The 23,663-nt window shown below is 36.0% G+C and overlaps 1 protein-coding gene across 1 annotated transcript in view; it reads right to left on the bottom strand.

Moving 5' to 3' along the window:
• The window catches only part of ERBB4 (erb-b2 receptor tyrosine kinase 4), a 584,656-nt gene that overhangs the window by 292,181 nt on the left and 268,812 nt on the right, over window positions 1–23,663 (bottom strand). The window contains 2 exon segments of the mRNA XM_070933199.1: window positions 1,286–1,404; window positions 16,340–16,405. Of these exon segments, the coding sequence (XP_070789300.1) occupies window positions 1,286–1,404; window positions 16,340–16,405 (185 nt within the window).

Genomic DNA, 23,663 nt, shown 5'->3' with positions numbered 1-23,663 from the left:
TGATTTTAATCAAGTATTTGTTGGTAGGGTGACACAAAGAGTTCAAATTGCATGATAAAGTGATGCCTGTGAGTGGCAGATTTTGGTTATAGAAAGGGATTCTGCCTTGAATGTCATCTTCTGAAACAATCTCCAAATTTATGCTCTGCAATTCAAGCCCAAGCTAGAAATATATATCTGCAAATCCAGCTTGGAATTTGATTTTTCACTTTAACTTTAGCTCTGGAATTAAATAACTATTATTTTCTTCCTCTGAGCATATATTTGAGAAATTGGAATTTCTCAAATATGTACTCAATTGGTTCTTCAACTTAAAATGTTGCCAAAAATATTTTAATCATTATTATTGTGGTAGTGATTATATTTTATGTTTTCTGTGCAAACAAAACCCCTGCAATGAAATATAAACATATGTTTAATTAAATAATAGAATTAAAGCACTTGCATCTTATTAAGAGCTATAAAAAATTGAGCATAGGAGGAGTAATATGATATAAAGGTAAATTGGATATGGTCTTTACTCAAAAACTTACACATATAATGGATTTTAGGAAGACCTGGCTAACAATAAAATAAAATGGCAGGATTCTCATAGATTTCATATTTCTTATATCTCTCAATACCTTAATACCCCTTTCACAGCAGAGGACTTCCTTGGTGAAGACTGAAAAAGGGAATGTTTTCTTCAAAAGTCCACCAGGGTAACAAGAAAAAGATTGCTGCCCCCGTGACATAATGTCTGCCCTAATGAGCCCAAGCAACTGAAGCATGGACATAAGTACAGCAGTGCATTCCTTTGGTATCTTGGGACTGAAATCAGAAGCTGCCTCCAAAAGAAGACAGATCATCAAGGAAGAAATGGAAGTTGCTTTCTTAGGTAGAAAACATTGATGATTGTTCTTAGGGAAACATGATGGAAGTTATTTCTGATGTGTGCGTTATATTTCAATTAAAATCAAAGTTCTAAATGAATTACCCACATCTGTAACCTGTTAATTTTAGGCAAGCAAATAATGCAGTTTCATTTAAGATGAAATTCTCATCTTAAATGAGAATTTCATCCAAATCATCCAAATCTCTAGTTGCAAATCTTATAAATGTTGAATGGGTGAAATAAGTTGGTAAGTAACAGGAACATAATAGAAAATATGAATGCTAAGATGTCTGGTGGATATCTTACACTCTATATGCAATATAATAAAAATCCAAAACATGTTTACAAATTTCTTGGAGTAAAATACCACAATGAAAAAAGTGGTATGAAAGAAAGATTTTTAAAACCTACAAAGCAGTCGGTGTCTTTGGGTCCGGAACAGCCTCCTGCACATTCTCGATGGCAACATTCGCTGACAGAACGTCCATAGCATCGCCCATCACACTGCTCCGCACACACCACTTTTGTTACTAGAGGGGGCAGACAGATCAGAGGAGAAATCAGGAAACATGGCCTAGGCTGCAAATGGACTGAGAAAACTCAAAGCGGCAAGAACTGATGAGGTGCTCTTCCACAGATACCAATTGGTTGATGACCTGGCAGAAAAAAAAGGTGAACACTAAAGCAAATATCTGCAACTAAATTGGGAGAAAATGTAGATATGGGGATCTAATCAAGCTGCTTACCATTACCACTGGAGTTCATGGAGGAGTTCATTAAAATGATAATTAAATGCATTTATTTATCTTAATTATATATTGCCATATTACATATAGAGTGGTGGTGCTGAAATGAAGGTATTAGATATCTTCTAATCTAATCACTATTATATAGACACTTGTGGGAATGGACCATCTTTTCCAGCATTTATATCAGAGAGAGGTAGACTTTTACTTCTGATATTTTTTTAAAAAAAGTGACAAACAATATACAAAAGAAAATTAAAAAGAAAGTTCATTTAAAAACATTGTTTTTTTAAAAAAAAACAAGTTTTATTGGTTTTTTTTCTTTTCTCCTCGCCCACCTTCACCCACATCTTTCTTTCTTTTTTTTTTTTTGAACAGAATTGGTCGTTTCTTATCTTTTACAGTTAGTCAAATTCCAATACCTTTTACTCAATTAAAATTTTTATCAATATCATCTTCCCCACTTTCCTTTTTTTTTAAATATACCTCAGTATTTCTGTACTTGCATATATAAACATGTTCTTCATTATCCCTAAATTCCAACTTTGCTAGTTGTACATATTTGTCCTCTTTTATTTTTTAACAATTCATTCTTTTTCCTAATATATTTATATTTGTTTGTTCTTCCAGTTCATCTTCTTTTTTGTTGTACAGCAATCTTTCTCCTCAAACCTAGCCTCTCCCTCTTCTCCTTCCAACTTTCTTTCCCCACCTTCTTCTTCTCTTTCTACTTCCCCTTCCCTTCTCCTCCTCCTCCTCTCTTCCCTCCTGTCTTACCTTCTCTCCTACTCTGCTTTCCCTTCCCTTCCCTTCCTTCCTTCTTACTCTTCCATCCCTCTCTCTCCTTCCTGCTCCCCTCCAATTCCTTCATCTCTCTCTCTATTGCTGTATTCATTTTCAATTTAATGTTTTCCATTGTGGAGTTCAGGCAGCCCCAATCCCTTATCTTTTTAATTATTAACAATATATTTCATCTTATTCTCTTTTTTCCTTCAAATTTTTACTCAAACACTTTTCTAATCTCTTATCTTTTTTATTTTTACCAATATATTTTTTCTGTTTTACTTCTTGCAAGTATAACATTTAAATCATTTTTATCATTTCAATTTTATTCAGTTTTACATCCAATTTCAATCATTAAATATATTTATCAAAACATTTTAACAATATATTTCCACTTATTCAAATATATATTTGTAAAGCGCATCTTAATCCTTTCTCATTTTACCCAATCCAATTAGTTCTTAAAATATTCTTAATTTGTCTTCTTTTCTCTTTTTAATTATGTTTCAAATATATAGTTTGGAATATTCCAAATATTACATTTCCCTCAACTGGTTTATTTATATTGTTAAAACTTATCATTCTGTAAACCTCCAATATTACTGAGCATGTGACATTTATTACAATTTTCCCTTTGTTTCTACTTTTCTTTTCCTTTTTCGTATCTTTTCATTATTAATATTTTGTATCTTAAAATCATGAAATCTTTGCCCTTTATTTCCCATTATTTTCCATCTCTTTTCCCTCTTTCTTATATTTCCACTGTAAATCCCAGTGTAATCATTTATATTTTTAATATTTTTTCTTCTCCTCCACCCTCTTTTCCTTCTTTGCTTTTTGTTTTCCCTTTTTCTTCCTTTCTTTTGTATTTTAAAGTTCTGCACTCTCCTATTCTGCCCTTTCCTTTTTTGTGTCTTTTCATTGTTAATCCTAGTATGTTTATTTTGTATTTTAAAATCATAAACTCTTTTATTTTGTCCTTTATTTCTTATTATTTTCCATCTCTTTTCCCTCTTTCTTATCTTCCACTGTTAATCTCAGTGTTTAAGTTTTTTGTATTTTCCTTGTTTCACCTTCTTTTCTTTCTTTGTTTCTTTTCTTTTTATCCACATTTAATATTACAATTGTTTAATTTTCCATAGTCAGTCTCTTTGTCTTCTTCATTATCCATCTCTCTTTCTTGTTTCTCATTAGTTATTTCCTTTTCATCTTCAGTGAATTTTAGTTCTATCTTTGCCTCCTCAGATTTCAATTGTCCATGCAAATTTATAATCATTTCTTTTATTTCCAAACACATCATCTTTATCAGTTCATTAAGTTCCTGTTCCATTTTATTCTTTCTGGGTTGAATTATTCCAGTTTTAAATCGCATTAAGGTCCTTCTTTTATAATCATCAAAGTCTGTCCTCTTGTAGGCAAAACGTACCTCCTTAGTTCTCGCCAGTTATCTTTTTTAAAAAGTTCAAGGTTTTAAAAATAAAACAATTCCATGTCATGCTCTTCTTCTCCTGCAGATGTCTCTCTATAATCCACAGTTCCACTCGTCTAATTAACAAATCGCCATTTTATTTGTAATCCACATCCGTGTTTACCGAGTCATAAAAGAGAAAAAATCCAATTTTTACATCTTCTTTCATCTTTATATATCACCCATCAGTTTATAATCCAATCCAAACTGAATCCAAATTCCAGATTTACATTTCCATTTGTCAATCACTTTTAATTCTTTATTCGGGTTCTTCTATGGCGTGCTTGTCATTCTCACTTTCTCTTTCCATCCGTCATCTCCCCCCCCCGCCGCTATTTTAATTTTTTAAAAAAATTTTTTTTTAAAAATTTTTGATTTATATGCCGCCCTTCTCCGGAGACTCAGGGCGGCTTACAATGCGCTAAGCAATAGCAATAAGCAATATTTATACAAAGTCAGCTTATTGCCCCCACAACTGGGTCCTCAATTTACCTACCTTAGAAAGGATGGAAGGCTGAGTCAACCTTGAGCCTTGGCGAGATTTGAACCTGCAGTAATTGCAGGCAGCTGGTCTTAATAACAGGGTGCTTAAGACCACTGTACTACCAAGGCTCTTTTTCATTCAGTTTAGCCTCGATTTATTTAGCCTCAATTTCCACGCCGAGGTAATTTTAGTAATAGTTTAGTAGTTAAAAGTATTTAGAATTTTCCTTTTATTGTCTGTGGGTTAGCCAATCACTCACCCAGCACCAGCACTCCGTCCAAATCTTCCCTCCTGTACATTGCTTGCTCCAGAGGCTCCAGCTTCATGGCGATTCACTCTGATCACCACCCCCCATCACCGGCTCGGAGAGAGTTTCTTGGGCTATCCAAGGAACTTGCCTGTCTCTCTTTAGACACCAAGCTGCCTCTCTTTCTTCGCTGTCCCTACAGGACAGCTTTGATCCAAAGAACCCCCAGTGATGGTTTGTCTGGCTGGATTTTGCTGGGCTTGTCTGAACCCGACATTTTCCCAGCCACTAATGCCGCGCTGCTTCTGGATTGATTTAAAAACATTGTTTAAGGTTACTTTCTTACAAACTGTTATCTTCTCTGCCATTGCTACTGCATTTGGTCCTAAGCCCAGGGTCAAAGTCCTAAGCCAGAGCAAGCAAGATCTGAAGTTTCCAAGATGAGAAGCAGATTGATTCAAAAGAAAGGATGATAATCTATTTGTTTCTTGATCTGTTATTTCTTTGGATATTTAAATTGAAATTGCATTTGTATTGAACTAATTAATTAACTAATTATCTCCTTTATGGATTACTGCCTTGTCGTGGCAAAGGGGCTTGCGTAGCTCAATAAAGCTATGAGCTATGCTGTGCAGAGACACCCAAGACACTGGGAATGATTGAGGGCAAAAGAAGAATGGGACGACAGAGAATGAGGGGGCTGGATGGAGTCACTGAAGCAGTCATTGAAGCAGTAGGCATGAGCTTAAATGGACTCCAGAGGATGGTAGAGGGCAGGAAGGCCTGAAGGAATGTTGTCCATGAGGTTGTGATGGGTCGAACACGACTTCGCAACTAACAGCAACATATTAAGTGAAAGCAAATAATATATCCCTGAAGATTTTTGCCCCAAATTACTGGGGAGATAGGAAGATATACTCCAGGTCCAAGTCAAATCAGAATTTGTTAACACTTATTTTATTTATTTTATTTTATTAAATTTTTATACCGCCCTTCTCCTACTGGACTCAGGGCGGTGCACAGTCTAGAATAAAAAACATCCCAATAAAAAATTTAAAATTTTAAAAGAATTAAACAAATTTTGCCCCAAAATTTAAAATCTCCCGAGTAAAAACCATTTACAACTAAAAATATCTAAAGGGGGGGGGGGTTACGCCAGCCCAGCTTGATGAAATAGAAAAGTTTTGAGAGCATGGCGAAAAGCACGGAGATCTGGTATCGTACGTATCTCCGGGGGCAGGTCGTTCCAGAGGGCAGGTGCTGCCACAGAGAAGCCCTCCCCCTGGGGGTCACCAGCCAACATTGCCTGGCTGACGGCACCCTGAGGAGTCCCTCTCTGTGGGAGCGAACTGGCCGGTGGGAGGCTATCGGTGGCAGAAGGCGGTCCCATAAGTACCCAGGCCCTATGCCATGGAGCACTTTTTTTTTTATTATTGCAAAAGTTTTACAATTACATTTTCACCCCTTTTTTCACCCCCCCCACCTCCCTCCCCAAACTTCCCATCCTCCCTAACCCTCCCTAACCCTCCCCCCACCAGACTTCCCTATTATGTACTCATAACTAATAACACTGATATATAAGCTTGAACCCATCCCTCCCCCTATATAATTTTTCCTCTTTGTCTCTTTACATTAAGATATTTCTAATACATTATTTTCAAATAAAAGCTATTTGATACTTTCTAGTTTGGTATTTGTTCTGAACATATTCTATCCACCTTTTCCATTCCCATTCATAAGTCTCTTGTGAACAATCTTTTAAATATGCTGAAATCTTCGCCATCTCTGCAAAACTAGCCATCTTCAAAGTCCATTCCTCGATAGTAGGCAAAGCTTCATTCTTCCAATATTTACCTATCAACAATCTTGCTGCTGTTATCATATACAATATCAGTTTTATTTCACCCCGTGTAAAACCCTTAACTATACCCAATAAAAACAACTGTGGAGAAAATTGAATTTTTTTCCTCAAAACATTCTGCATAACCCACCAAATTTTTATCCAAAAAGCCTTAACTTTCCTACAAGTCCACCAAACATGATAATACGTAGCATCTAGACATTCACATCTCCAGCATTTTGGCTGAACATTAGGGTACATACATGACAACTTTTTAGGATCTAAATGCCATCTATAAAACATTTTATAAAAATTTTCTCTCAGATTTTGCGACTGTGTAAATTTAACATTCTGAATCCAGATTTTTTCCCAAGTTTCCAGCATCACTGGTTCTTCAAAATTCTGTGCCCACTTAATCATACAATCTTTAACTAATTCCGTTTCTGAATCTCTTTCTAACAAAACATTATAAAGCCTTTTAATATGCATTGGACCTTTCTCTCTTATATGTCTAACCAATTCTTCCTCATGCAACATAATACCAGTTTTTTGGTCCTCTTTCCATCTCAATTGTAGTTGATTATATTGTAACCAAGTTAAGTTAATTCCTTCATCCAACAGTGTCTGTAATGTCTTCAGCTGCCATCTGCCCGCATCTGTGAAAAGAACCTCTTTATATAAAAACCCCCCGAGTGACATTATATTTGTATTCCACAAAGTATGACCAAGATCCAGCCATAGCGGTATTTTATAATCCCATTTGAGTCGGTGCTTCTTCCAAACTCTCATCGAAGAGTCTCTAAGTATATGACTTTTAAATACTTTATCTACTTTGTCGTCATAAAATAAATAAGCATGCCATCCAAATTCAAGATCAAAACTTTCTGCATTCAGTATTCCAGTCTTTTTACTTCCAAACCAATCACTTGTTAAAGTTAAAGCTGCTGCATCATAATATAACTGTAGGTTTGGGAGTTTAAGGCCTCCTCTTTCTGGAACATCTTGCATAATTTTCAATTTCACTCTCGGCTTCTTCTCGTTCCAGACAAACTTATTCACACCAGACTGCCAAACTTTCAGTTGTTTATCACTTTTAAGCACCGGAATCATTTGAAACAAAAACAGAAATCTTGGCAAAATGTTCATCTTAACTGCTGCTATTCTTCCAAGTAAAGACAGTTGCAGCTTTTTCCAAGTCTCCATGTCTTTCTGGACCTCTCGCCACAACACCTCATAATTATTTTGAAACAATTTCATGTTTGATTCTGCAACCTGAACTCCGAGATATTTTACCTTAGGTACAATTTCAAAACCTGCCCTCCTTTCAAGCTCATGTTTACGATCTTGTGTCATATTTTTAACTATCATTTTAGTCTTTTTTGAATTCAATCTAAAACCTGAAACTCTACCATAGTCTTGTATAATGTCCTTCATCAGGATTATTGATTCCGTTGGTTGTAATAGGGTAACAACCAGATCATCTGCGAATGCCTTTATTCTATAATCCTCTTGCCTTATCATTATACCTTTCAAAATTTTAGAGTCCCGTATTGTATTTAGCAAGACTTCCAATGTTAAAATGAATAAAAGTGGGGACAACGGACATCCCTGTCTTGTTCCTTTTTCAATTTTAAACTCTGTCGTCAAACTTCCATTAATAATAATCTGTGCTTTTTGCTCTTGATAAATTGCTGAGATCGCCTGTATAAATTGGTCCCCAAAGTCCATCTTTTTTAAAGTCTTTAGTAGAAAATTCCAATCCACTCTATCAAAGGCCTTCTCTGCATCCAAAAAAACCAGCACTGCAGGAATCTGTTTATTCTTATCAAGATATTCCAATAAATCTATTACTTGCCTTACATTGTCCTTCATATATCTGCCCTCAATAAATCCCGCTTGATCCTCATGAATCACCTTTTGGATTACTGGCATCAACCTGTTGGCTAATACCTTCGCATAAATTTTATAGTCTGTATTCAAAAGAGATATTGGTCTATAATTCTCTGGTTTTTTAGGACCAGCTTGTTCTTTTGGTATCAAAGATATATAAGCAGTTGTCCATGATGGGGGTATTTTACCCCCTTGTTGAATATTGCAAAATAAATCTCTAAGTTGTCCCACCATTTCGGCTTGTAAAGTTTTGTAATACACTGCGGTCAAACCATCCGTGCCAGGAGCTTTGGCTGTTTTTAACTGTTTAATTGCTGCTGTTATCTCCTCCTCTGTTATAGGATAATTCATTCTTTCCTTTTGTTGGTCAGTAATTTTTGTAACTCTCTTATCATTTAAATATTTTTCTATAAGTCCATTCTGCACCTCCTCTTTGGCATAAAGTTTAGTATAATAGTCCACAAAAGCTTCTTTAATTAATTTTTGTTGAAAAATTTCTTTCCCTCCAATATCAATACTATCAATAGTCCGTATACTTTGTTTTTTCCTCAATGTGTAAGCCAACCATCTGCCCGGTTTGTTAGCGTTGCAAAATGTATTATGCTTCGCATATTGTAGGTTTGTTGCAACTTGTTCCGCCATAAGCATTTGAAATTGGTCTTTCAAAAGTTTTATAGCACTTCGTATTCTTTCGTCTGTTGGATTTTTAATAAGTAACTGTTCTTTATTCTTTATTTCCATTTCCAACTCAGATCTTTTCTTTTGTCGGAACAGTCTATGTTTAGAGTTCATATAGATAAGTATCCCTCTCATATAAGCTTTACTTGCATCCCAAACAATTTCAATTGGGGTACCTTTATTCAGATTTATTTCAAAAAATTCTTTCAAATGCTTTTTAAGTTCTATTGTATTTTTTTCATATCTAAACAAGTTCTCATTTAATCTCCAAGAACGTCTCTCAACCTTATCCATCTCAATTTCTATCCATACAGGGCTATGGTCAGTCAAAGTTCTTGGAAAAATCTTTGTTCTTTTTGTCTTAACAAGTAGATCATTTGACAACAGAATAAAATCAATCCTAGAAAAGGATCTATGTCTATCAGAAAAGAAAGTGTAATCCAGTTCATTTGGGTTATGTATTCTCCAAACATCTTTTAGTTCCATATCTTCTTTCATATCAAAAAAAGTCTGTGGTAGTCTAATTCTAGACTTTGCCAAACTCTTTTTATCTAGTTTAGAATCAATTACTCCATTCCAGTCTCCCATAATTAAAATAGATCTATAGTCCCATTGCAATATTTTAGTATGTAACATCTTATAAAAATAGTCCTGTTGTTGATTGGGAGCATAAATTCCAATCAGAAGGATTTGACCATTTGCTGTGGACAATTCAATTGCTACAAACCTACCATCTTGATCTGCTTCTATAACTTTCGCTGTTAACTTTTTATTTACATAAATAACCACACCATTCTTTTTCTGCGAAGTTGAAGATATAAAATGTGCTCCTAGTTTTGAATTTATCAAATATTTTTGATCTTGAATTGTAATATGCGTTTCTTGTAAACATATTATATCATTATTAAATTGTTTCAAATATGTAAATAATTTCTTCCTTTTCTGTGCTGAATTCAACCCATTGACATTCCAAGATAAACACTTAAAGGTCATCAGCCTCTTTCTGGAGCACAGAGCAAAATATTTGAAGTTCATCCAAGAGCTTCGATTTCACTCCTCCCATAGCTCCACTCTCTTGTACGGTACTCTTAACTGCCTTCTTGTCTTGTCTTTCCTGTTGTTGTTGTTGCTTTTGTTTAAGTAGCTTAGATTGAGCTCTAGTTATACGTTGATCTTTAACTTCAGTCAACTGAATCAAATCCAAAATTGGAGAAGAGTCAAACAAGGGCTCACTCAGAAAACCTCCTTCTGCACCTTGCACTACTTCTAATTCCTGCTTAGACTGTTCTTTCAATTGCCTCTCTTCACTCTCTTTAATCTCCAAAACTGTGGATGTGCGTGGAGATGGTGTTCTTTCCTTAAGAGTAGTAGTGTAAAAATGTTGTGCCTTCTCCACGGTATTCAACCGATATCCTTCTCCCTTATATCTAAAAATTATCCCAGCTGGTGCGTCCCACCGGAAGGGTATCTGTAAATTTTTCAATTCCTTAACAAGAAAACCAAATTCTTTTCTAGCTTTCAGCATTTTAGGAGGTAATTCTTTAAAAATTTCAAGTCGTGAACCCCCCACTTGTACAGAAGTATGAAAAGATTTTTGCAGGATATCATTTCTAATTTCTCTATCTGTAAAATATATGACCACATCTCTGGGCAGTTGTCTTTGTCTGGCCACCCAAGAATTCACTCTGTAAATTTTATCTATTTTGTGAAATACCAGATCATGATTAACTTGTAAAATCTTAGCCAAGGCTTCAGAGCAAACTTGTCTCAAATCCTGTCTCTCCTCCTCTCGAATTCCCCGAAGCCGTATGGCGAATTCCATCGCCCGGAATTGTATCATAACAATCTCATCTTCAATTCTCTGCATTTTATTGTCAACTTCATCAATTTTATAATCATTGTCTTTCATTTTAACATTAACTTCTGATTTAAGTTCTTCAACTTTAAAATCAACTTTCCCAATAAATTCTGCCAGGCCAGACGCCACTTCTGATATTTTTTTGGTCACCTTATTTTGATTCTGTTTCACCATATCTTTAACTTCATTAATTTCCTGCATGAATTCCTGATGTGATTTTTGAAGTTTATCATCTATCTCCTGTTGAGATTTTAGAAATTTATCATCCAAAGTTTTAGAAATAAATTCTTTTAAATCTCCCACATCAAATTCTTTTTTTTTCTGGGTCTGTAACTGCTGTGCAGAGGGAAGTTGCGTTTCTTGTTTATGTGTGGGGGATCCCCCCCCGCTAGCTTCCCTTCCTGCTTCTTTGAAGCCATCCTGCTACGTAGTCTGGATTTTCTAAAAAGGGAAGTTCCTTTTCCTTTCCCTCCAGCACAAAGACTTCTAAAAAAATCCCCCAGATTTGTTCAATTAAAAGCTAAGGTAGAGCAAAGTCCAATATTAGAAAGGGAGAAATTTTTCACTTGCTTCTCTAACAAACAAGGCAACTTTGCGACAACTTGAAGACTTGTAACACAAAATAACTTCACCAATCCACACTCATTGGCTCATTAACTTTAAGGCTAAGCGCCATGTTTTTTTCCAAAGCACTTTCACTCACTCAAATGTCTCAGTTTGAAAATCAACAAAGCGCTAATACTTGCGTCTCCAAATTTGAGGGTTCCGATAGGTTCGCTGTTTATTAAAACTTATTCTTTTCAGATTACATTTCCTGCAGCCGGCTTGTTTTGCGAGAGCAAAGTCGTCCCACGTCGCCCGGAGTTTCCGCAGGTTGGGAGGGAGCCTCGCCCGTTCTCACCCCAGAAACAGTTCCCTGGGGGACAACGGGGGCTCAACCTGTGCCCTGCGATCTCTACTTCTTCAATCCTTGGGATTTTGAAGCTTTCAAGCCGCTTCTGAGTAGCGAAGCGGCTCTACGGGCGGCGGGGCTGGCGGAGCTCCGAAAGGCACCGCCGTCGCCGAGGCAGAGAAACCGGAAGTGTCCACCATGGAGCACTTTAAAGGTGGTAACCAACACCTTGAAGTGCACCCGGAAGACCACCGGAAGCCATTGCAGTTTGCGCAGGAGGGGTGTCACATGGGAGCGCACCATCGCTCCCATAATCCCCTGCGCGGCCGCATTCTGCACCAGTTGGAGCCTCCGGGTGCTCCTCAAGGGGGGCCCCATGTAGAGAGCCAGAACAACACTGAGCCAGAAATAAAGTGTTCAAGAATAAAATGATTCCAAATTTCTCCTCAATTTTTGTGTTGGTTTCAACCTTGTCTTGCATTCAGTGTAAAACTAGTGAATTATAAATGATCCATTTTTTACTTTTTATTGTAGAATTATGTTTAGATAATTAAGCACAGGCTATTTGGTATGTTATTTTACTCCTTTACCTTTTGTAAAAAGAATTAAGTTTCCTTTTGTTCAAGCTAGTGTCTTTCTTTATTCTGGCCCCCATCCTGAATTTAGAATTTTGTCTGGAACTGTACAATCATAAAGCCTCAAAAAAAGAGAGCTAGTAATTATAGACCAGACTTCAATTTAATGTTTTAGTTCTGAGTTGTGTTTGATATAACTACACCCATAAGGCTAGACTTCTTAGTTAAGTTCTCTGTGATCAGATTGTTCTATATTCATTGCAGCCTCTCATTTGCAAGACATAAAATGAAAATGAGTTCAATTTTATGCTCATTTATTTAGAAGAATGGTTTTAGTAAAACTTGCTTTTTGACAAACAAGTTTAAGGCTGGAAAGAGGCTGTAAATCCTCTGGACAGACCTTGTATCTCTTCTGTGAATCAATCAGCATTTTTGTTACATAGTTTAATACATTATACTAGATATTGATTCACATCAGATAAAATCCCAGAAAAGTATATTTCAGTTATATGTTTTATGACATTCAAAAGATGTAATTGGCTCTTATGACAGAGTGATAAATATAAAGATAGGGATTCAGATTAAGGTACAGTGAGCAAATACCATTAGGGAAGTAAACATGAGAGCTAAATTCACACTGATACAATTTTAAATATTAAAAATGGAAGACAGAGACATATACAATAACAGGTAATAATGTTTAACTGCAACAAAGCTTTTTAAATAACTCCTCTCACAGAAATGCATTTTGAATAAAATTCAGAGTCAAATTTCATACTTTTTGTAATCTATGTATTGCTATAGGTTTACAAGATTACAGAACTAGGAGCATTCTTAGTAAAAACTCTCATTAATGTTTGCATTAATGAATTGATATGAATTATTTCCTCTTATTCCGTAAGGGTTTTTATTAAGAAACAGGTTTTGATTCCTGTGCATTTAAAATTGAAGTACGACAGGAAGTCCCTGGTGGATCTGCAGCTAAAATGATGTCCATGCGTAGCACATAAAAACAGGCAGAGTTTTAATCGCACTATTACTGCCACCATCTTAACTTTGTTAGCACTCTGAGAACATCCTTGGAAAGTTCTCTCTTCCTTGTTTTGAAATTCAGATAAAAATGGCTATACCTAAGAATAAGTTTTTCACTCATCTTCTTTGCAAGAGTTCCACCTATTTAATCCTTGCTGCTTGGCATCAATTGGCAGAGTTCTTCTCAATGTGAAAGTGTCTGAGAATGTTAAGATAGATCATTAGCATGACCAACTACTGTAATTTACACATTTTTGAACCTTTGGGCCAGAACAAGTTAAAAGAAATCACCTACATCTGGATCCGTCTTGATTCTTCCAGTTATTTTGTTAATATCTGAGAATTGTCACAGCAATAGTAATGCTAAACTCACTGAGGCCACTTTCAACATTCTGCTTTGGCTTTTCTATGGGAGCATTCTGTGGTAGAATGAATTACTGTTACTCTAATAAACCTTCTGTCCCTAAAATAACTAAATCTACTTTCTGTATTTTGACATTTTTAATAATCACACAAATCTTCTCCTGCTACCTGGGTCCTACTTATGTGTACTTTGTGCATAGAATGCAAGAATAAAGTGTTTGCACATGCTTTCTGGTTATTGGAAAATTTCACCATTTTGTTCTCTGTTTTTACTTGTTCTTTATTTATCTGTTTTCCCCCTTATCCATATTGTATTTTATTTTCTCAGTTATATTGTGAGTCACCCAGAGTCTTTTTGGAGTCAAGTGGTGCCTAAATGGAAATAATAACAACTCCATAGTAACTCATTACTCAGAATTGCTTTCTTTCTCTCTCTCTCTCTATATATATATACACACATGCATGCATCCCTCTAAATCTTTCTGTTATAAATTAGTTGAGTTTTCCTTGTGCTTTAATGAGCACACAACAATCACAGGAGCCCTGCTGATGCACATAATGGGTCAGATCATAACTACTAGAAATAACTTATTTGGTATTTAAATTTGTCTGTTCTCCAGTAGCATGAGAACAGCAGACAATGGAAACTGATGCCTCTTGGCCTGCCTTCTCACTGGTTTCCAGGGACATTTATGAAAGTGGTAGGAATAGTTGGATTACTTAGTTGGGTTACACAGTTGCATGTAATTAATCATTGTAAATGTTTCCTTTAATTCTCTATTACATAGAATTATAAATCTACCAAGTGGGAGAGAAAATGGAAAATAGCTGAAATCAATAAAAGGAACATGTAAAAGTTATTAGTGTAACACCAGGATTTTAATTAAAGATGTTGATCTTTAGTTAAAATGCTAAGCTCACATAATTGATCTAGAGATATTGTTCAGTTTTTTGCTCATATGCACGTCCATCTTATGGAAATATATGTAATTATTTTTTTCTTTGGATAGTCTTTTATTTTTTCATATTACATATTATTTATCTATCCATCCTTCAATTTGATTAGGCATTTTCAACTACTTGGGGTCTTCAGAACCACATGATCCTTGGCTTTTAAGGAACTGATAGGATAGTAATTAACTAACTAACTAACTAACTAACTAACTAACTAACTAACTAACTAACTAAATATTTTCACCACAAAGCCTTAAGGAAATTGCCAGGTTAGTTCCCAACTTCAGGGATCTAAAATACTCATCTCAAAGAAAAGAGAGACACACATTATAAATGCACTGAATCGTTTTCCAATTTAAAATGCAAGGCTGGGAAATATTCCTAATTCATTACTGAATTCACAAATGCTTCTACAATATCATCTGAAATGATTAGTGGTCCGTTTTCCTCACAAAATGTATGACATTTGCTCTCCAGAAATTAACGTGGTCATTAAGTGTATTCCCCCTATTGACTTTGCTTGCCAGAAGCCAACAAATTCAATGGGGGGGAATAAAAAGTTACAAATGTTGATCACATGATCATGGGATTCTGCAATCATCATAAATACATGACAGTTGCTAAGTACCTGAATTTTACTCATGTGACCATGGGGATGCTGTGTTGGTTGTAAGTGTGAGAACTTGTTGCAAATAACTTTTCCACTCTGGTTGTAACTTTGAATGGTCACTAAACAAGTGGCTGTAAGTCGAGGGCGATCTGTATTACTATTTGTCAATTGATTCAGAAATTGTTACAGTCTTCTTTGAAATTTGGGAATATGGGAAAAGATCTTGAAAAATGAACTAATTCAGAAAATTAATTTGTAGTCACTGAGTAAATCAATAACCACCTCTTTTCTTTGTATCAAGAAGATATTTCTTTATATCAAAACTCAAAGTTAGGGTCAACGTTTCTGCCTATGCTGCCAAAATTTCCCCTTTTTCTTCTTCACATTTTTTAGCTGAACATTTATTTAGTATATATATTAAGGTGAAACCTTTAAACATTTTGTATGTTTGTTTTGTATGTATGCCAACCACTCCTTTCCTTTTATCCACCAGGTTTTCAGCATTTGTGTCTGTAACCATGAAGATCTCAGTGATCCTATATTATTTGTGTTAGTAAGGATTTGAATTTACAGTGATCCCAGTAAGATGGATTTCTAATGTCAGCAATCATACATGTATACATTTTCATAGTGCAACCAATGTGATAATATCTAGGGGCAACACAAATACCATACATTATTTTGAGATCTTGCTGCTCTCTGTGCACTTTCTAGTTGTGGGGAACTTTCTATGACTCCTGAGCAGACTGTTTGACTTTGGTAACAGTCCTTGAAAAGCAGGTAGAAAGATTGTGGGATAGTTTTTATTTCCATTCCTTTCTCATTAAAAAAAGGTTAAAGTTTGAATGTATAGCACAGTCTGTTTTACTATTTCAGGACTGTTCTGCTTATTTCCATATCATAGTAAGGTTATGTCAATGAGAAAAAAAAACTTTCATAACATAATTATTTGATAAAAATTTCAATAATGTCAACACCATGATTTCTGGTTTGTCTTAATGTTTTCTTCTCACTTTAAAATTATTTCTTATTCAAATATACTTACAACTCTGGCACTGATCCGCTGAAGGTCCCCAACATCGATTTCCACAGGATTTGTGACACTGTCCACCTTTAGAAAGAATAGAACAAAATTAAGAGATTATTAATAGCCTATTTTCTTCAGTGCCCTTAAGCTTCATCTCAGAACAACTCTAGGTAATACTAGGTCAGTGATGGCTAACCTTTTTGCCATCGCGTGCCAGGAGGGGGGTGGGGGGATCGTGCGTGCAGATGCCCACACCCATAATTCTTTGCGCCCTGCCCCCATGCATGCATGCACGACCCACCCCGCTCCACTCCGCTCCTGGCACCCAATGGCCCAGTAGTTTTTTTCTCTCACCTGGCTCCAGAGTCTCTCTAGGAGTCTGGGGAGGGCAAAAACGGCCTTCCCCCCCCCCCCAGAGGCCCTCCAGAGGCTAGAAACAGCCAACTTCTGGTGGGCTCAGAAGGCCCGAAAAGCGTGCTGGAGCTGAGCTCACGTGCCCACTGATATGGCTATGCGTGTCACAGGTGGCACATGTGCTATAGGTTCGCCATCACGGTACTAGGTAATCTAGTATGGAAATGTTATGAGATCATTAATGTTTTCCCACTAATGTAATATAGGGAAGAAAAAGGGTTCCTTGGAAAATCTGCCATGTTTCCTATATATGGATTAAAGGTAATTTATGATAGAACTATGGATCCTATTTGCACCATTTTGTCTTAGACGATTAATGTAGAAATGTAAATGCCTAATTATTAAAATCTTTTTCCAACTCTATATTTGTGTAAGATGTCCAAGCAATAAGAAAAAAGGTAAAGCAGAGAGAAGAAATTAACAGGTCAAAAGAAAAGTAAAAGCCTAAAATCTGTAATCCAAAATTCACAGTTGAGCATCAGTATACCAACAGACATCTGCCTTGGCACCTTCCAGGGATGTGCCTCCTGGATTTTATTTTATTTAGTTTGGGTTTTTTTTTTTAATTACAGTCATATTCATGGGAGACCAAATTGCTAGATAAAAGCACCAGTCCAAAGCAACATGTTTATTTTCAACAATGCACCTAGGCTTCGGTTCTAGAGTAATTTTTCAGAAATAAAACTGGTGGAAAGTCCATTCTATTGTTGGGAATTGCAGAATCATAGTGTTGAAAGATGTCATTCAGGACATTGAATCTAACTACGTGCTCAGTACAGGAGCCCAAATTACGTCTCCTAGTTGGCCATTTAGCCTTGCTTTGATTCAGTGAAGAGGATCCTACCATATCTTTGGATAATTGGTCCCACTGTAAAACTGCTTTTCCTTAATGGATGCTTATTCTTATATGTAACCTGAATTTATCTTTGCCAGAAACCATTGTGCAGTGACAGCAGAGAGACATCTCTGACAGAACTGATTAATGTTTGATAGCAAGACCAACCACAGTTTGATACACACAGCAGGTAGTTGCTTGTAAGGTCAGACTGAAACATCTTGTCTGCAATGCCACTTTCTGGCAGCTCATGTTAAGGACCAAATTTCTTTTCTTCATGCAGTTAAATCAAGTAACTGGTCCTGTCCCAGCCAATATTTTGAGGAGAAAGTTACATTCCTATATTTCTATGCAAAATAATAGAGACTTGTTTATCTCTTTAAAATTATGTTTGCTGATTAAACTTGTATATTTGTTCATTTGTTGATGCTCCTCATTGTACTGGCTTGCTTCTGCATGGCTGCCGAATTTCAGAATTGACATAATATAATTTTTTTCCCCTGCTTTCTTTTTGGTCCACCCCAAGAATTCTGGGATAAAGTGAAAAATTGACTCAGATTTCCAAATATGGATCCTAAACTTTGGCTTTTTTCCTTTTCTTAAAAGAGACACAGATGATAATATTTAACATGTAAAATAGCTTTGAAACTGTTTTGGTATGAATTACCCTTCTTAATACTACAACTAAGTATAAATATTTCTCCTCTATAAAGAAGTACACTTGAAGAAGTACACAAGATCATGGAGAATATATACTCGTATATATTCATTTGCCTTCATTCATAATATATACTCAACCAAATGTCATCACTTTCCGATAACCACATAATATTGTTAGAATTTACCAATTATGTTATACAACAGTTGCACATGTATGCTAACCATTTTATTAAAAACATCAGGCCCAAGGTTCATTTGAAGCAATTATGAAAACTTTATATCTGCATATAGTTTTCTGCTATTGCCTGGCATCTGGTTATTGGGATCAAGACTTCCGTTATAGTTATGACATGCAAGCCCATACTGATTAAGAGGAAAGTAATACCATCTGGCACAAAGAACAGAACTTTAACCTGTAACAATGATAATTGTTATTAAACATCCCCTGAAGCACTCTATAAGAAAATTAGATATACCAAACTGCCTTAGGAAAAAAAAAAGTTATTTAGGAATGAGGGAGAGTAAGGAAATAGTGAAGAATTATGACATTATATGAAAGAAATGGGGAATAAATACATAAATGTAAGTAAAGACTTGCAAAGACTTGAAATTCTGTTCAGGTCTACTCTCTCATGTACGAGGAAAAATAGTTTTGCCTGATCCAAATAGTATATATTTCAGTTTAAAAAGGAAGAAACTGAATGTCATTGGGAATACTGCCTACTGAAGTACAGTCTTATGCTTCTGACAAAATTAAATCCTATTGATCCTATTAAATTAAATTAAATCCTATTTTTGGATAAGTCTATGCTTTAAATAATCTTTCAGTTCATTATGACATAATCCAAAAGACAGGCTCAAATCTCAGTCTGGTGAATAAGAAAGCACTTCCTGCTTAAACTGACTTATGATGCCAATTTGACTTGGGGCTCAAATCCAATTCAATATGGACAACTCTTATTTCCTCTTATTTCTACACTGACTATCACTAGCTATCAAATGAATCTTTCTCTGAATTTCTTTTGTATTGAACAGAATTGTTATTTTCAATAATGTTTTATTGAAACCAGAATTATACAAATGCCACATATATATTGCCCTTGGACGACCCAAATTGTATCTGCACCAAGTGCAAATTGATTGGATTGCTGTAAGAGAAAATACTCTCTTTCATACTAGGATGAATGATACAATCAAGAGTCTGGAAACAGTTTCTATGGATTATAAACTAGACAGGAAAGCAAAACAATATGGGGTATAGATAGTCTTCTCTTTCATACTGCCACCCATAGGTCAGCACCCAACACCCAGTGGAGAATTTTAGAAGTAAACTACTGGTTCAAGGGATGTTGCTGTCAAGAGAACTTTGGAATTCTAGACCTTGGTTTACATTACCACAGAAAGGTTTTCTGGTGAGAGACAGGCTGTACCTCATAAAAACTTGGAACAATGTGTTTGGAAAACACCTGGCCGGCTCATCCGAAAGATTTTAGATCAGCGGTTCTCAACCTGGGGGTCGCGACCCCTTTGGGGGTCGAACGGCCATTTTACAGGGGTCGCCAAAGCCCTCTCTCGCCCCCCCCCACGCCTTCACTCACCCTCACTCTTTGCCTCTGGTGGATCGCCGGCCGTTCGCTTACCCCGCCCACTCCCAATCTATTGCTGCCTCCGGAGTCCTAGCTGATCAGCTAGAGGGGAAAAAACTGTTTAAACTCTTGCCGCGGGGCTTCAAAGGGCCGCCCTATAGCTGATCAATGTTAAAAGAAAACAAATGAGTAGACCGGTGCCTGCAAAAATAGAAAAAACGGTCCCTTTCAGCTTCAGGATAGGTTAATTAGCACAAGTTGATTAGACCAGCCTCGACTCTCAGCTGATTTGCTCTCAGCTGTTTTGTGGAGGGCTCTGTTGCTAGCTGCAAAAAAATCTTGAGCAGATTTTTTTTCCCTAGCTATGCTGAAAAAGTGAAACTGAAAATGAAGCAGGGTCTTTGCTGCAACGTGACAAAATGAGGCAGAGAGAGATTTCTTTTTCTTTTTCCTCACCAAAAAAAGGTAGGTGCAAAACTGCAAACAATGGGAAATTTAGGGCAAAAAAGGAGGTTCAAGATTTTAAAACACAAAAGAAAAAAAGCTCTATTTAACTAGGGAATTGTAATACTATTGAGATACTATTAATTGTATATTGTGTTGAAAGCAGAAATGGTTAAGTTGTGGTTTGGAGGAATATATGGGGGAAATTATTTGGTTTATTATTATTGGTAAATATAATTAATTGATTTGTAAGAAATTGGATTGTATGGAAATAATTGGAATATTCGTGTTCATATTGATTAATATACAAAAATGATAGTTATATAACTAATTGATTTATATTAAAATGTTGAATTTGTATTAAACAACTGTATTACATAATTACATAATTAACCAATGTGAGGATGGATATAAAAATAGATGACAATGCGAAGGGGTATAATATAGAATAGAAGGGAAAAATTGAATTTGATTAAGATTAGAGACAAAGATGAAGGGTAATATTGGTTTTTTTAAAAAATAGATGAGGAATAAATATGGCAAAAAGGAAATATAGAAATTGTAAATTTAATTGAAATGACTAAACACTGTTTAAATTTGTGAACCAGCCAAATACCCTGTTCAAAGAAAATACATTGTATGTTTGTATGTGTGTTTCTAATTATTGCTATTTATTCATATTTGTTCTCTTTTATTCTTTAAAGTTTAACAATTCATTCTTTATCATAATATCTTCATATTTGTTTGGGGTTGGTTTTCTTCCCTTTCATCTTTTTTATTGTACAGCAATCTTTCTCCTCAAACCTACCACCTCTCTCTTTTCTTTCCCTCTTACTTTCTCTTTCCCCCTTCTCCTCCCTACTTCCTCTTCCTTTCTCCTTCTCCTCCTCTCTTCCTCCCTCTCTTACCCTCACTCCTACTCTAATTTCCCTTCCCTTCCTTCATCCCTCTCTATTGCTGTATTCTTTTATGCATATGGACTACTCAAAGGGCTGAAAAAGTTATTTTTGACTGGTCCTCACACTTTGACCAGTCCTCGAACTTACGACTGTCCTCACATTTTATGTTTTTGCCCTATCTTGTCCCCATGGTGAAGAGAAGCAGTTGTGAAATGAGTGACATGGTTGTTAAGAATGCTACAATGGGCATAAATGATGACCAGTCATAAGTGCGAGGACTGGTCAAAAGTGCAAGGACCTGTCAGAAATCTTTTTTCAGCTCTCTGGGTAGTCCTTTTGTGCATATGGACTACTCAGAGGGCTGAAAAAGTTATTTTTGACTGGTCCTCGCACTTTTGACCAGTTCTCGAATTTACGACTGTCCTCACATTTTACGTTTTTTGCCCTATCTTATCATCATGGTGAAAAGAAGCAGTTGTGAAATGAGTAACATGTTTGTTAAGAATGCTGCACGGGCATAAATGTGAGGATGGTCATAAGTGTGAGGACCAGTCAAAAGTGCGAGGACCTGGCTGCTGGCCGCCGCCAGATGCTCCTTCGGGATCGTCAGCTTCCACTGCCTGTCAGAGCCGCTTTCACAACGGAATGGCGGCTCGAAAAAACTCCGTTTCCATGAGGAAACGGAGATAGAGCCGGCAGGGGTGGGTAGAACTCTCTGCGGAGTCCCAAAAGTTTTTTTTTTACTTTTGGGACGGAGCGGATGAGATGCCCCATATCCCCAGCCGCTGCTCCGGGCTTTGGGAGACCTCTGCTAATGCAGAGCCAGGCGTCAAAATCAAGCCTGCAAATTTAACAGATTACTCAAAGAAAATGTGAGCTGGACCTGTAATACTGAACCGCAAGTATTTTACTTATCTTTTAAAAATTACTTAAGAGAATGGAGGAAAAGAAAGAGGAAAAAAAGCCTTTTAAAATGGCGTCTGCCACGGCTGGAGGAGAGGCTGAAAGGGAAAGTCCTTCCGTTTTCTATTATTACAATGTAGCGGAATAAATACCACTGGCTACATTTGTAGACAAAACTTCACTCCTGTGTCTTTTTCTCTCTTTTTCCCCTGGAGACTTGATATTGTTGTTGATTGGAAAGAAGTCTTTTTTCTTGTTTTTTTTTTTTTTTTTTTAACAAAGCCTGCCTGGGCGGAAACATGGCACTGAGACTTACAAAGTCAGATAAACAAGTAGGGGGGGGGATTCCCCCACCAACAATTTAAAGGAACAAGTTTTAACTCTTCAGTCTCAGAAACCTGATTTTAATATAATAGAATTTCTCTTAGAGGAGATTGAAAGAAGGGAGGAGATTGTGAATCAGCAACTTGAAAAATTTAAGCAGGAAATTAAAGAATTTGTGAAATCTAAGTTTGATTTTTTGGAGCAAAATTTTTTAAAAGTGGCTAATGGTTTTTCAGAATTTATGATACAGTTGGACACAAATACTAATTTACTAGAGTCTAAAATGGAAGAAATTCAAGATAAATTGGACAATAGAACTCAAAAAATTGAAAATGATCTGATAAACACTCAGGATAATAGCTCAGAAGAAAAACCTAAAATGGATGCTGATCAAAAGTCTGGTAATGTAGAAAATTTGCAACAGAGAATTGAAAAAGAGATTCTAATGGTACAATATAATTTCACAGAATATGCGATAAGATTGAGAGGTTTGCAGGAAAATAACAGAGATGATTTAAGGAAATTATCTTCTGAAATTCTAGCTGGGATTTTAAAGGTTCAACCTGAGGAAGTGTTTTGTAGGATTGACAGAGTTTATCGAATAAACTCCTGGATTGCCAAGCAAAGGCAACTGCCTAGAGATGTGGTGATTTATTTTACAGATAAAGAAATTAGGAATAATATTGTGCAAAATTCCTTCAATTCTAATTTGCAATTGTATGGAAGAAAGATTTGGATTTACAAGGAACTCCCACCTAAGATATTAATGGAAAGGAAGAAATTTGGTTTTCTGGTGAATGAGTTAAAAAAGAGAAATATCCCATTTAGGTGGGACGCCCCAGTTGGTATTATATTGAGATATCAAGGAGAAAGATACCAGCTAAATACTGTTGAAAGAGCGGAAGAATTTTATCAAAATAGGTTGAAAATGAACTTAACATCTTCAGGTATAATACAGGATAAGCAGAAGGAGCTGGAAATAAAGGTAAAATATCGAAATATAGAGACTGTACCAGATAAATTGCCTTTGGATTTATCGGACACCCCAGCTGGATTATCTACAAATTTGAGAGAAGTGGCATCTAACCTTAATGTGATGACTTATCAAGGCAAGGACAAGCATGGAAACCAATTAGGGGATATACAAGGGACAAAAAAGAAACATGAGACACAAAAACAAAACCAACAAGACCAATCTACAAAGCAGAATGAAAACCGACCAGATGATACACAATTTGTAGAAAGGAAACCAGGATGGAAATCAAACCCACAAAAAG

The sequence above is a fragment of the Pituophis catenifer genome, unplaced genomic scaffold, assembly GCF_029215685.1.
Source record: "Pituophis catenifer annectens isolate HBS135680 unplaced genomic scaffold, rPitCat1.0.hap2 SCAF_1, whole genome shotgun sequence".
NCBI classification, from domain to species: domain Eukaryota; kingdom Metazoa; phylum Chordata; class Lepidosauria; order Squamata; family Colubridae; genus Pituophis; species Pituophis catenifer.
The sequence above is the reverse complement of the archived record's forward strand: the minus strand, read 5'-3'. Positions and strand labels throughout refer to the sequence as shown.